General features: G+C 29.1%; 2 protein-coding genes across 3 annotated transcripts in view; one reads left to right on the forward strand and one right to left on the reverse strand.

The window, feature by feature from the left end:
- LOC111624216 (calpain-5-like) overlaps positions 1 to 563 on the reverse strand; it is a 70034-nt gene extending 69471 nt beyond the window's left edge. Inside the window, exon 1 of the mRNA XM_023367025.1 lies at positions 556 to 563. The gene's annotated coding sequence lies outside the window, so the exon portion shown is untranslated. The remainder of the gene's footprint in view (positions 1 to 555) is intronic.
- Positions 564 to 10306: 9743 nt separating this feature from the next.
- LOC111624217 overlaps positions 10307 to 14514 on the forward strand; it is a 32269-nt gene continuing 28061 nt past the window's right edge. For both annotated transcript variants that reach the window (XM_023367030.1, XM_023367029.1), the window contains exon 1: positions 10307 to 10473. In XM_023367030.1, the coding sequence (XP_023222798.1) occupies positions 10373 to 10473 (101 nt within the window). In that variant the 5' untranslated portion in view covers positions 10307 to 10372. The remainder of the gene's footprint in view (positions 10474 to 14514) is intronic.

Below are 14514 nucleotides of genomic sequence, written 5' to 3' on the forward strand. Positions count from 1 at the left end.
ATAATTGAGATTCCATTGTTTATCAATTTTTCTTTTATTTATTCCAAAATATGGAATGCTACAAACTCCAATAAAAATTGAATATTACAGAAATTAGAGTATAGTATTATTTTTTTTTTTCTTCAAAGTATATCTTTCCTTATTATAATTTTTTTTTGTAATCTTACATTTAGAAATATTTGCTTTATATTACAGTTTCATAGAATTGCAGTTTTTGGCATATAAAAAAATTTAATATAAATTATTTAATGTAATAATAAAAGTAAAAAAGTAATATATTAATAGTTAAGAATCATTTTTAAAACATGAAATAAATTTAGTTTAATGTGAAATCTATAATCTACGTATACTAAATTATTTTTCATTCTATGTTCAATAATAAATCCTTTTAAACCCCTTAGCAACCAATGACGAATATATCTTTCTCATTTATAAATTTCCTAACGGCATATTAAAAATTATGGAATGATTTGCATTACTTCTTTTAATATGCAACAAATATTATAAAAATTATTTGAATAATTTACATCAGAATTATTTATAATGATTACTCACTATGTCAGTTTCTGTACTTCACACAAATTTCACAAAAGTTCAAGGCAAAATGATATGTTTAATTATTCAAATACAACAAACATTTTAAAACTAAAATGATAAACAGCTACGTCCTCGGACTCTTTAAATTTTTTATTTTCACTTTTTCTCTCAATTTGTTAACAAATAAATAAAATTTTGTTTAAAACTAGAATAAATATAATAAATTGTTATAACAATATTATATTTGAAAGGATTATTTTATCAGTAAAACTACATATTTTTCAAAGCCTTTATCTACAGATGAACTTATCAAATTTCCACATATTGCAATTTTGACATATTTTATACTATTACATGTAAGCAAGATCTGCAAGTTATCCTCAGTGCTTTATATTAGAAAACTGACCTAATTTCTAAGCTATATTTGTTACCAATGAGCAGTTTTCTTTAAAAGAAACAAGCAGATTTCATTCATGCAATGATAAAACCTTTTCAATTAAAATTTTTATTTTTTATTCATTAAATGTATATCATTGAAGCTTTGTAACATGCAAATATATAAATTTAAATCCAATTTAAATTAAACGTTTTATTAAAACTTTAAAAGAAACACGTAAGCCTAAATGTTTATAAATAAACATGATAGTTTTTATTTCAATTATCAATATATATTCAAAATGTATTTGAATAATAAGTTTTGAATAAATAATGAACATTTTAAAACACTAATTAAAAATCTCAGTAAAAAAATATTTTGTTTTTAGTCATTAGTAGTTATTTATATTCATATACTTTAAATTAATGATTAGTTGTTTAAAATTATTCTATGAAATGTTAAGAGAACAGTCATTGTAATAAAATATAATCATATAGTTCTTATCACAACTTGTAATTTTCATTACTTGAAAATTGCAAGTAGATAGTGTCATCTAATACAAAATATGTCTTAGCACACATTTTTACTTTCTTTCACAATGGTAAATCAAAATCTTAAAGTATTAGCAAATTTTTTGAATTCGTATAGGTGTTGAAATTGCCAAATGGCACTTATTAGAAAAGAATAGTAAAGATATTTTTTTTCATAAATTGATAAACATAAGCCAGACAGATGGCTAAACTGGTAGGATGTTAGCCTACTGTTTGGGGACTCAGGATCAAATTTGGAACAGTCAAAATTGTTAAATCTTGATGTTTAGAATGGTATGTTGAACATCAGTACTACTCCAGAATATCAANCAAAAAACAAAAGTGAAAATTCTTATAAACTAAAGATCGTTTTCATTCATTTAGTTTCGCGTAATAAGATAATATAAGGTGATTTTCTGCCTAGAAAAGCAAAGCTGAAATAGAAAAATAGAAATAAACTTTGGCAAAGTTTAGCAGGAAAAAGTTAAATACAGTTAGGCTATATAAAACTATGTGTAGCATTTCAAAATAAAGGATATCTCAGCTCATCTCTTAAAGTGTGCTTACAAGTATTTTGTTGTGATTGTCTTGAAAGCGTCTTTTCAAGATTTAATATATTTAATCGAGTCCTCGAGAGGGGAGAGCTAGGAATTTTTTCTTAGACAGGGAAAAAGATGGTGGGTTCGTAATGGTTCTTAATCCTTATAAAATTGGTGTTACTTTTACTAATAAAAAATAAAATCTTTAAGAATGCTTTTTATTAGAAAAGAAACATCCTACGTATTTCATTTGTTAAAAAAAAATGGCTAGACGACCCACTCTATCCGCAGAGCCTCATATAAGCTTTCGACGTTCCTGTATTTAACACGTGGTCATAATAAATTAAAATAATTAAAAGTGTTTGCTGGACAAACTTATATTCGTTTTAATAGTCACGCTATTTATTTATGACATCAAATATATCTTTTAATTTGTTACAATCATTAATTAAACATAAAGCATATATTTGATGAGTTTTAACTTATTATACGAATATAAGAAACAATCAATCATTTAGTTATTAATACAGTAGACTATATATTTTCTGTCACTTCTTACAGTTCATGTAAGTAAAGGCATAAACAAGTTAAAACTAAATAAGAAATTATTTGCTATTGTACTCGTATTTTACACAAAATCAATAAAATTACTATTATTTATAATAAGCAAGAATTTTATCCATCATGACGCAAAACAAGATGGATGGAGATAAATAAATTAAATTTTTTAAAAATAAAATGTTTAATATATTATATCGCAAAAAACAGACTATATACAATAATTATATTGAAACAAGTTTGAATCTATTAAGCAAGTGTTATTTCTTCGTATATTGCTTCGTAATGACTAAACAGATCCTGTAGTAATGATCTCTTGCTTCGTCCACCGATAGCATGAATCACCCGTTATGGTTCAGTGATTGTCATTCCTGCTCGAGTTTATTATATAGGTCTATTGCGTGTTCGCTTCGCTGCTCATAAAATATAAAAATTGTAATTGAACAATAGACATAACTTTAACAAAAAAAAAAAAAAAAGAGAAGCAGAAGAAACTTTTTTTCTGTTTTATTTATTAAGAGAAATGTCAATCCTTTTGAATATCAAGATCACATTTTTAAAATCATGTATTTTAAAACTAAATTTCAAATTGTCCTTTAATTAGTAAAAATCGTGTTGACAGCTGTTTAATTGTTTTTATTCCAGAGAAACCATAAAACAGTGATGGACAGGCAAATCCAAATGAGGGTGCTTTAATTTGAATATAAATAGAGAGCTAATTTACTTTTATTTCATTTCTAATATATTTTATTAATAAACTTTATAATATTCATAAATTTAATAGTTTTTAGTGTTATTTAATATAATTTATTTCTAATAACATAAATATAATAATTTATCCATAAAAATGATTATATTAGACTTTTAAATAGTTAAAATAATTTTGCTTATAATTTTCAAGATCAATATAAAAGTTTAAAAACTTGTCAAATTATTGTTTTAAACGTGAAAAAGTTAATTAAAATTATTAAAATGTTTGCTTAATAATATTTTAATTATTAAGCTAATCTAGGCAATATGAAATCATATAAAATAGATTATATAGATTTAGAGAAATCCATATATTTAACATCAGAACCTAATTATTAACTATATACATTTATAAAATCATATTAAAAGCAACAGACATTTTATGCTAAATTTTAAAAAATGTGGTTTAGTACAATTCTTAAAGATTGTTGTAAATGTGTAACAAATTTCATGCTTGAAGTTTCGTAGAAAATATTTACATAACATTAAATAATAGAAATGGATTAGAGAATTTTATGAATACAGTATATTGTATAGAATTTTAAAAATAGAAATAAGGAATAAGTATTTTTTTTTAATTATTTGACTGATATAGTAATTTGCTTATTATACCATATACTAAGCATTATTAATTTTTTGGCATACACTAATTGAAATATCTTTGTTAATCATATAAAATTTTAAATGTTAGTAGTATATATTTATAAAATCTAAAAAACTGAATTAAAAATTTTAAATGAAAATTTTATAATTAGCATTCAAATAATTTTCAAAATTTGACAAACTGGAATATAAAAATATAATTTTTAAAAATAAAAGTTACATAATTTATATTTATATATTCTTGTATAACTTTCTGATATTTTATTATTTATAAGAATAAAAAATATACAGTATTTGACGTAATTATACTTAATTAAAATAAATTTAAATAAATTAAGATTACTGTATGTTCTGTTTATTATTCCAAAGTTACATCGTCATTTAAGTAAATCCTAATTAGTAAGAATAATTTTGCATGAATTTTAAAATATTTATAATTTTATGCAACTAAAATATCTAAAACCTGAANCTGTAAATACAGTACATACTTGTATATATTTTAATATGATTTTATGTGCTTTAAACGTTTATCTAGTGATATTACGACTTTAATATTTGTGGCGGACAGACGTAAAGTCGAATAAAATGACTTAAACTTGATTTTTATTTTTCCATATATTTTTTTAACAAGCGACGTGTAATCGGGAACGACGTTACTCGAAACGACGTAAGTCGAGGTATGCCTGTATTTGACGTAATTATACTTAATTAAAATCAATTTAAATAAATTAAGATTACTGTATGTTCTGTTTATTATTCCAAAGTTACATCGTCATTTAAGTAAATCCTAATTAGTAAGAATAATTTTGCATGAATTTTAAAATATTTATAATTTTATGCAACTAAAATATCTAAAACCTGAAATTAAATTAGAATATTAAAATGTTCAACTAAATAAACAAAAAATATATATATTTATGTTATAATTGAAGACATGATTAGATGAAGGTGTTATATTACAATAATTTTAAATACGATTATCCTGCATAGATGAAGCTGTAACGTATCAGTTTCTCACATACCACCATCAAAGATCTTAGAAATTAAACCACATCGTAACACTTTCTGTGATACACTATTTCCTGATATATTTAGACTAAAATAAGTTCATAATAAACACTTGAACATCAATACACTCAAAACTTTTATTCCATAACATAATATTCTTATCTTCAATAATTCTAAGTGTATGAAGATGCATGTAGGATATAACTAAAGATTATCTATATATTGGGGGCATGCAAGATCAATTTTCTGCTTAAAAAAAGACAGGCAAGTCATAAAAATACAAATAAACTTATACTAATATTTATCTTAATATAAATCAAACAGTATCAAAGTATAGACTAATCATAATGATGTTCGTCTACTTTATTATAGGCTATTTATTAAAATATATTAGCATTATTATTATTATTAAATGTAGGCTATTAAATTACTATGTAATAATGATTTATTTTATTAAGATTAAATTAATCTTCTAACTACATAACAAGAATTTTTGTTCGTATCAAGATTTTGCAAAATGAAAATTTGACTATCTCAATCAAAGCATAGCATAAAATTAATGTATGCAATATAGATTTACATTTATTCCGTGATTTGTTAGACTATTTCTCCCACCCCACAATTCATATAAGATTCAGTAACTTTTTGTAAGAGGCTATACTGGTAGAAAAACGTTTTTCCATCTATTTTAACTGAAAGACCTGTTATTGTTTTAAATTTCTGACTGTATTCTTTTTTAAACTCTCTTTGCTCTGCAAGCAATAAAAATTTTTTTCTATTACTATTATTTATTCGACCAAGCCCGCAATGGGACGATCAGGTGGTAGGGGCATCTTCGATTATTTTCTTCTCTCGTTTAAATAGGAACAATGGTATGCTTCTTTATCCTCTGATTATTGATGTAATGTCGTATGTCTATGTCAATACATCTCCGATTCTACCCACTATGCAAATTTATGACTTGATCTGGTCTGGATCCGTCAGAGCGGCAGACTGGTATAGGCCTATCTTTATCGCTTTGATCATCGGCTATTATTAACAAAAAATTGTTAGACGGAGCCATGGGACAAAGAAGGAAGTTATCAGCTGTTTTTGGATCTGCTAGGAAAATTTTGATTAAAATAAGTCAGAAGTTTACAGTTTGTATAAGTACAAACAGTAATTATATTTCAAATACTGTATTGTAACAAAAATTTATTTTTGAAAGCTTTATCTAATTGAAGGGTTCGGATGTAAAAGACGGTAAGTGCCATAATGAAAGTTTAGAGAAAATGTCTTAACAAGTTTTCGGCTTTGTTTACTTCATTCACAAAAAGTGCATGTTATAGTTAAAAAGTACGTACACCATAATATTTAAATTAGAGAACATTGATGTTTAACAGTTAGCGCGCATTATAACGTACTAATGCAGTGGTTCTCAAACTTCTGGCTGCTTATCCCTTGGACAGAAATACGAATTTCCGAATACCCCCTTGTATAGACTGTAGAATACTCTTTGTATAAATTTTACCTAATTCTTGCACCCAATGAAAACGGGTAAGATAGACTTGTGAGATATCTTTGTAGTTATATAAACCAAATTCTATAATATTTTATATAATAGTCTATAATTAGAATGGTTAGAAGTACGAAATTAGCTAATCTTAATGTTTGTTCTTATTTTTTGCCCAGGAAACGCCGGGCTTACCTGCTAGTTTGTTATAATTAAACGAGTGAATTTCATATTAATAAAGTAAAATGGAACTTTTATGATCATTATATTCTGTTTATAAAAATTCATGGCAGTTGTCCGCGGGATTCAAATTTGTAAGTTGAGTGGTCTGTGAGGTCAGAATGGTTGGAGACCACTGGTCTAGAAGACAATTGCCCAACTCAAAACGATTCCCCGAAAAAAAAAAAAAAAAACTTAAGTTTATAACGCAGCTCCATTATATTTGTCAATATCGTGAGAGCCAGAGGACTTTTATGTGAAACAGCAGCGTTACATGCTGGCTACTCATTTTTTGCAGATAGAGGTTAAATATCTTTGCATTCATAGGCCTAGCCTTTTCAAATTTGACAATTTTTACCACTTCATTGAGACAGTTTACACGTTCGCGGACACTTTCTTTGCGATCAATGCTTCTCGGTGAATACAGTAGAGCGTCGTTTATCCGAATCAATTGGGGACTGGGGTTGTTCGGATAACTTATTTATCGGATAACCGATTATGTACGAAAAAATATATTAACCTATCCCGTGTTGGAATTTCTCTCCGTTGCGTGTCGCTTTGCATTGAATTTTCGTCGATGTTAAGCCTAACGTAAACTTTTTAAAATAATAATCGTGGCTATTGTATCGTTAAAATGATTTCTTTATGTTTTACAAACGAAATATATACATTGAAAAATATAAAAACAAATAAAAATTATACTTTAGGCCGACTGGAATTCTTTCGGATAACCGACGTTTCTGATAACCGACTTTCGGATAAACGACATTCTACTATAGTACAGTATATCTAATTTGTTTTGGGGGCTACCTTTTGAATGTGACTGATAAGTCCGCTGAGCCTTCTTGTCATGGTCTTTGCTCCATCCTTGCAAATTTCTACACATTTGAAATATTCAATATCATTTTTGGACTTGAAATTATCAACAAGGAGAAAATGTCTTTACTTCTTGATGTAGTTTTTAACAGTTAACAAAAGAGAATATCTTTCTGAATGGAATCATTTGATGTGTACCTAACATAAACTAGAATGTGCGCCAATCCATAGATTTGCAACGCATTAGTACAAAATATTTTTAATATAATTCGCCAGTTGGCACTCGACACTATCTACCATATTGTGAATACGACGCGAAACAAAATCATTTAAGGCGTGAGGTCCAATTTTTTTCTGTGCTTTGTCACCCAGCATGCATTCCATAATGATTTTTGCAATAGGCATAATTAAAAATTCTGCTAACGTTAGTTGAAAAGATGGGGTGTTTTTAGCGCCGCTTTGTTTGGCTCTGACGATTTTGGCTTATGTCAACAACTTTGCCTCACTTTCAATTTTTTGCATTTCCTTTTAAAAAATTCAGTAGGCTTATTCACAAAATCCGAATATTTAATGTGGAGATATCGCAATAGAATTGAAGATTTCATGCAATGATTTGACAAAACCTCAAAGCAGATAACACATTGTAAAAAAGGATGTTCACTGTCTCCGGACCTCGTAGATTCAAGTTTCAAATAGAAAGCGTCATATTTATGTCGCTTTTATGCCGTGTTACTCATTCTCGTTTCTCTCTGTCGCATGCGATAATTTGACTGTGCGTGAGTGCTGGGAAATTCTTCAGAACTCTCAGGCATATCCGCAGATAATGCAAGCGCGGAGGTCGGGTCTATACCTGAATATCAACGAGAAGTAAACGAACATCAAAAGGAATATGACCATGTCTAATCAATATGAGCATTGCAATTATTTTTTACGTTTATTAATTAAAAAAAAAGGTCCCTAGAGCGGTAGGACGCCACCTTAACCGCTCGGCCATCCGGTCGTCCGTTGTAATTATTGTAAGTTAATTGCTGGTTTTTTGCACTGCTGTCTTTCTTTAATACTAGCAGACCCCACCACGCGTTGTTGTGGCTCAAAATGTATCTATTATAAATTTATAACACTTCCCCCGTGGGGGAGGGGGAATTTTTCGAAAAATTTCTTCTTAGTGTACATTCTGTTGACGTACCCTATTAAAACGCAATCAAAAACGCAAAAACCCGCATCTAAAATAGTATAAATAGAAGCAGAGTTCTTTACGGTAAGCCTTAATCCTAACCATCTCCCTTCAGTGGGGGGAATTTCGACACGTATATTATATAAAAACACGTGCGTATTCGAATGCAGCGTTGTGTCAAAATTTCAAAGGAATCGGTAGGAACAAACGAACATTACATTTTTATTTATATAGATAGATAGAAGATGATCTGCTTTAGTTCATTTTCACAGAAAAGCATAATGCCTCACAGAAAAGCAAACTTAGGGCGTCGTACTCGTAGCGCCATCTGTTGGACATAAAAGCCTTAACCTAGATGATATCTTTTAATTTATATGAATGTTTAACGGAATAATATACAGCGTATGTCCACTCTGAAGTTCCATTCTAAATATTGGTGAAAGAATTTTTGAAATCGGATGAGTAATTTCGGAGATTACCTGCTGCATACAAACTTACATACAAACATTACCTCTATAATATTAGTATAGATTAAGGATCCGGTTTTCAGCCATCTATCCATCTTAGAGACGCCGAAATTCCTGTTGTAACACACGAAATTATTCCATAAGCTACTTGCAATTCGCAAATCACGATTAGAAAAACTAAAACTGTCCTCATCTTATACGTTAAAAACAGAAAGACTTGTCAAAGAAAGCGAATAACGATACAAGCAGCGAGGAGCCGCAACAGCCTGGCGGCCGGATGGCCGAGCGGTCAAGATGACGGCCAACAGCTTTGGAGACGCGGGTCAAAAAATCCCCAGGAATTTTTCGGGGAGTAGTCCGACCGGATATGTCGGCCCCGTCCCTCACCACCCGGTTGCTCCATATTGTGGGTCTGGCCGAACCCATAATGGGCTTGCTAAAAGCGGCCCTCTTAGTGCCCACGGTGAAAAAAGCAAAAAAATCACACAACAACACTTCAATCTAAATATATAAAATTACTTATCCTGACTGACTGATTGATTCTTCATCGTCCAGAGCAAACCGCTGAATCTAAAGAGGTGAAATTTGATACACAGTTAAGGTACGTCATGAAAACGCACACTAATAAAGGATTTTTCGAAATTCCCCGCGGGGGAGAGGGAGAGGATTAAGGCTTAACCTGAAGAACGGCTTCTAATGTACTATTTTAGATGCGATTTTTTGTTTTTAACTACATTTAGTTTTCATTGAGTACTTAGATGTTGATAACCTTTCAGACATTGTTATAAATATTTTTATATATTTCGATTTTTTAACCAAATGTTCGACCGTTTTAAATTCGAATTTTTTATTGCATATTGGTTCGATTATAGAACGATTGTAAACTTTCCAGAAAATTGATTAAATTGAAAATAGTTCGTTTGATTCTCAGCAATTCTCATCATTCTCAGCAGTAGGTGTTATATAACAATTACCATGGTTGTTGAAATACAGTACTGTACTGAATATAAATGGGGTTTGCTTGCAAAATCCGCGCGGGTGAAGTCGCGGATAACAGCTAGTTAGTAAATAAATTTAATGGAGGAAATTTGTTTAGTAATAATATAAAATTCATAAATTATAATAAATTTTACTTTATTATAAATTTATTACTTGCATTTCAGGAATATATGTATAATTAATGTAGGCTTTTACATACATTAACATTAAACAGAATTTATTTTTAAAGTGACAAATTCAGTTAACAGTTTCTAATCACAAGAGGGCGTTACGTGTTTACATTCTCATGTGATTTGCCGAAAAGATGGAAGAGAAATTATTTGTAAGGCGTTTTTTCTTGATTTCTTTACTCTTTAACATTGCATTATGCTCAGAAGTTCCCGTATTCCTTTGGGGAGGAAAAAGGTAAATATGTGATTTTTATGTAATCATACACAATGATAATATAATTGTTACTTTGCTATCAGTTTTTTGCTTATAAAGTAGTAATTTCGTTAAATAAACAATTTTTATCAATTAATTCACGAAAAAAGCGAAAAATAATTATTTTTAAGCGCCAAGATTTTTATTTTTCGAAATTAATCGTAGATCGCCTTTTATTTGAATAACATTTATCACGTTCTGTCCTAAATTTATTTTTAAAAAATTCATTAAAATATCAGTATATATAGGTTATGTAATTGATTTTCTATACTGTTAACTGCAGACTCTTTAGTCAATGATTAAAAGCAAATTTAATCAAGTTTTGACATTCCAAAGGCCTCCAAAAAGTTTTGTAGGATTTGGTAATTGTTTTTCAAAATAGTAAATGTGAAATAGGTGAATTGGTAAGATTGAATCGGGCCTACCAATGACCAAGCGGTTTCATTCACTGAACACTGGGAGTTTGGTCATGGGTTTGCGCCTTGCGTTGCTGTAACTTAACTAAACAAACAAACAAGATTAAATCAGTTTAAATTCATAAAATTCAAAAATTTTTTAGATGTTCTATATTAACAATTACTTTTATTAAAAATATAAACATAAATTTACTTTACATGAAAAAATATAATATACAATCCATTGGTGTGCCATGAAATTTGATGATACGGAAGCTGTGTTTCTGTAAGAAGTCGACTTCCAGGGGCAATCATTTAATTGGGTTCAACTATGGTCTGGGGTCCATTCGTATTCATTTGTTCGATAAACCAGTAAAAACCATAGACTTCTCTAAATGCATTTTTAATATCACAATTATATTCTGAATCACTAGCCACTATATAAGGGCTACAATTCTTCTTCTGGTTCCATATTCATTTCTGAATGTAGGACTAGTATTATAACAATCTTAATTGTGCTTCACGTGTGAGTTCTTCTGCTTTCTTATTATTCCATTCACATATATTACCTAACCAACTTTTCCTTCTCCTTCCTGGGCTTTTCTTTCCACAGATTTTTCCCTCTAAAATATTTCTCAAAATTTCATATTTACTTCCTCGGATGATGTGGCCAAAATACCCCGTCGTTCTTCTTTTAACTGTATTTAAAACTTCTTTTTCTTTCCCCATTCTTTCCAAAACTTCCTCATTTGTTATTCTATCTGTCCAAGATATTTTCAAAATTCTTCTATATAACCACATTTCGAATGCTTCAAGTTTGTTTAACATATTTTTATCTAAGGTCCACGTTTCTACTCCATAAAACAAAACTGACATCACATAGCACCTTAACATTCTAATTTTAAGATGTAAATTAAAAACATTACATTTAAAAAATGTCTGCATCCTGATAAAAGTACCCCTCGCATTTTCTATTCTAGATTTAATTTCTTTAATGCATCTGCCATCTTCCTGTATGATAGTCCCCAAATACTTAATTGATGAAACCGTATCAATTGTCCTGTTTTGTATCTGCAACGTTACATTATATTTTTCTTGCATGAAATAAGTAGCTTTGTTTTCTTATAATTCATCTGAAGTCCATATAATTTACTTATTGAATTAATCTTTTCCATTAGTATTGTCAAATCATTTATATTTTCTGCTAAAACCACTGTATCGTCAGCGTAACTTATATTATTTACATTCATCCCATTTATTACAATCCCAATGTGTTCCATATCTTCTAAAGCTTCTTTAAAAATTTCATCTGAATAAATATTATAAAGTAAAGGTGATAAAATACATCCTTGCCTTACTCCTCTTTTTATTTCTATTTCTTCAGGTAATTCAGAATCAATTAAAATGTTGGCCTTCTGTTCCCAGTAAAGATTTGTTATAATTTGCAATTCATTTCTATCAATTCCTTTCTTCCTAAGTATATCTATTAATTTATCATGCAGAATTCTATCAAATGCTTTTTCGTAGTCTATAAAACAGGCGTATATATCCTTGTTAACCTCTAAACTTCTTTCTACCAGAACTCTATAAGCAAAAAGAGCTTCTCTTGTTCCACAAGATTTTCTAAACCCAAACTGTGTGTTGCTTAAATCTTCTTCACATTTTTTATATATTCTTGTATGAATTATTCTTAAGAAAATTTTTAAAACATGACTCATCAGGCTTATAGTTCTATAATCACCACACTTTTTTGCATTATCTTTTTTGGGAATTGCTATAAACGTAGACATTAAAAGATCTTGAGGAATTACACCACTTTCGTAAATAATGTTGTAAAAATCCACTAAAATATCAAGACTATCTTCATCCAGTAATTTCAAAATTTCAGCGGGAACTTCATCTGGTCCGGTAGCTTTACCTTCTTTAGTTGTTCTAATTGCATTCTTTACTTCTACTTTTAGTATTGTTGGTCCTTCTTCTTTATCAATTATTATAGGTTTTAAATTTCTCTCATCAAAATATAATTTTTCAACATACTCTTTCCATAATTTCAGTTTTTCCCCCAATTCCAAAACTAAATCATCCTTTTCATTTAAAATACTAGTAAATTTATTTCTTCTATTTGTTCTGGTAAGCTCTTTAATTTTCTTATGTACATTATACGTATCATGTTTTCTTTGCAAATTTTCAATTTCCTCGCATTTTTCTTTCATCCAATTTTCTTTTGCTTGTTTAATTTTCCTTCTTATAGTGATATGGAGTTCTTTATATTTAAAAATATTTTTATTTTTCCAATGTCTTCGTTCTTCCATTAATTCTAATATTTCTTTTGACATCCATTCTTTCTTTTTTAATGTTTTCTCAGGTTTTAGATTTTGTTCCACTACATTGTTTATAGTTTTCCTCAGATTATTCCATAATTCTTCACTATTTGTTTTTTCTTCTTCTTTTCTTTTGCAAAATTTTTTCCTTATTTTTGAAAAACCTTCATTTATGTCATTTTTAGTATTTTCCTTTGTTTTGGGATCTCTTAGCCTCCCTATATCTATATTTCTACTTCTTTTAATACTATTTTTCTTAAACTTAACTCTCATACAAGCCACTACTGGATTATGGTCTGAACAAACATCTGCCCCTGGATATGTTTTAACTGATTTAATACTATTCCTATACCTTTTTCGGATTAAAATATAGTCTATCTGGTTTCTCACAACATTATTCTGTTTATCCTGAGGTGATCTCCATGTATATAATCTTCTATTTGGCAGTTTAAAACAAGTATTACTAATGACTAATTGCTCTTCCTGACAGAATTGTAATAATCTATCTCCCTTGTCATTGCGGGCTCCCAATCCAAAGTTTCCCACTAAATCATCAACTCTTCCTTTCCCAATTTTTGCATTAAAATCTCCCATAATAACTAAAATTTCATTTTTCTTTGTATATTTTAAAACATCACTTATATGTTGATAAAAGTCCTCTATAATACTGTCATCTTTTTCTGCAGTTGGTGCATATACTTGAACTATATTTAAGATTCCTAGATTTGTTTTTATTTTTACTAAAATTATTCGATCAGAATATGGTAAGAAGAATAAAACTGCCTTGCTTGTATTTTCGTTGCATATAACACCTACTCCGTGGTTATGATTTATCGAATTATTTCCTGAATAATAAAAAATTCCATTCTGTGTTTTGCAAACTCCCGTACCAGGCCATCTAACTTCACTTATACCCAATATATCAATCTTTAATCTTTCCATTTCCTTCACCGTATTATCTAATTTTCCACTTTCAAACATACTTCTAACATTCCATGTAGCTAATTTTTTGTTTTGTCCGGAGATTCTTAGCACCCTCTGACCATTGAAGGTCTGCCGGGGACTGAGGGCCATTCCTGGATTGTATGTCATAATACTATAACTAGGAAGAAAATAATGTGGTGGTTTTCCATTGCCTTCCACATTCCCATGCCGTTGACTAAGTAAATAGTTCATCCGCCTTAAGGAGCAATTTCTTACTCCTAGGACAAGAGATTGCCCTTCTTCATCACAAGAATGAAGTTAGAAGTTTATCTCGACTCCTGCTCGGTCCCCTCCTATGTTACCCGTCTTACCAACGTTGCCCA

Source organism: Centruroides sculpturatus, unplaced genomic scaffold, assembly GCF_000671375.1.
Source record: "Centruroides sculpturatus isolate CEXI.00-Female unplaced genomic scaffold, Cexi_2.0 scaffold61, whole genome shotgun sequence".
Classification (NCBI taxonomy): Eukaryota; Metazoa; Arthropoda; class Arachnida; order Scorpiones; family Buthidae; genus Centruroides; species Centruroides sculpturatus.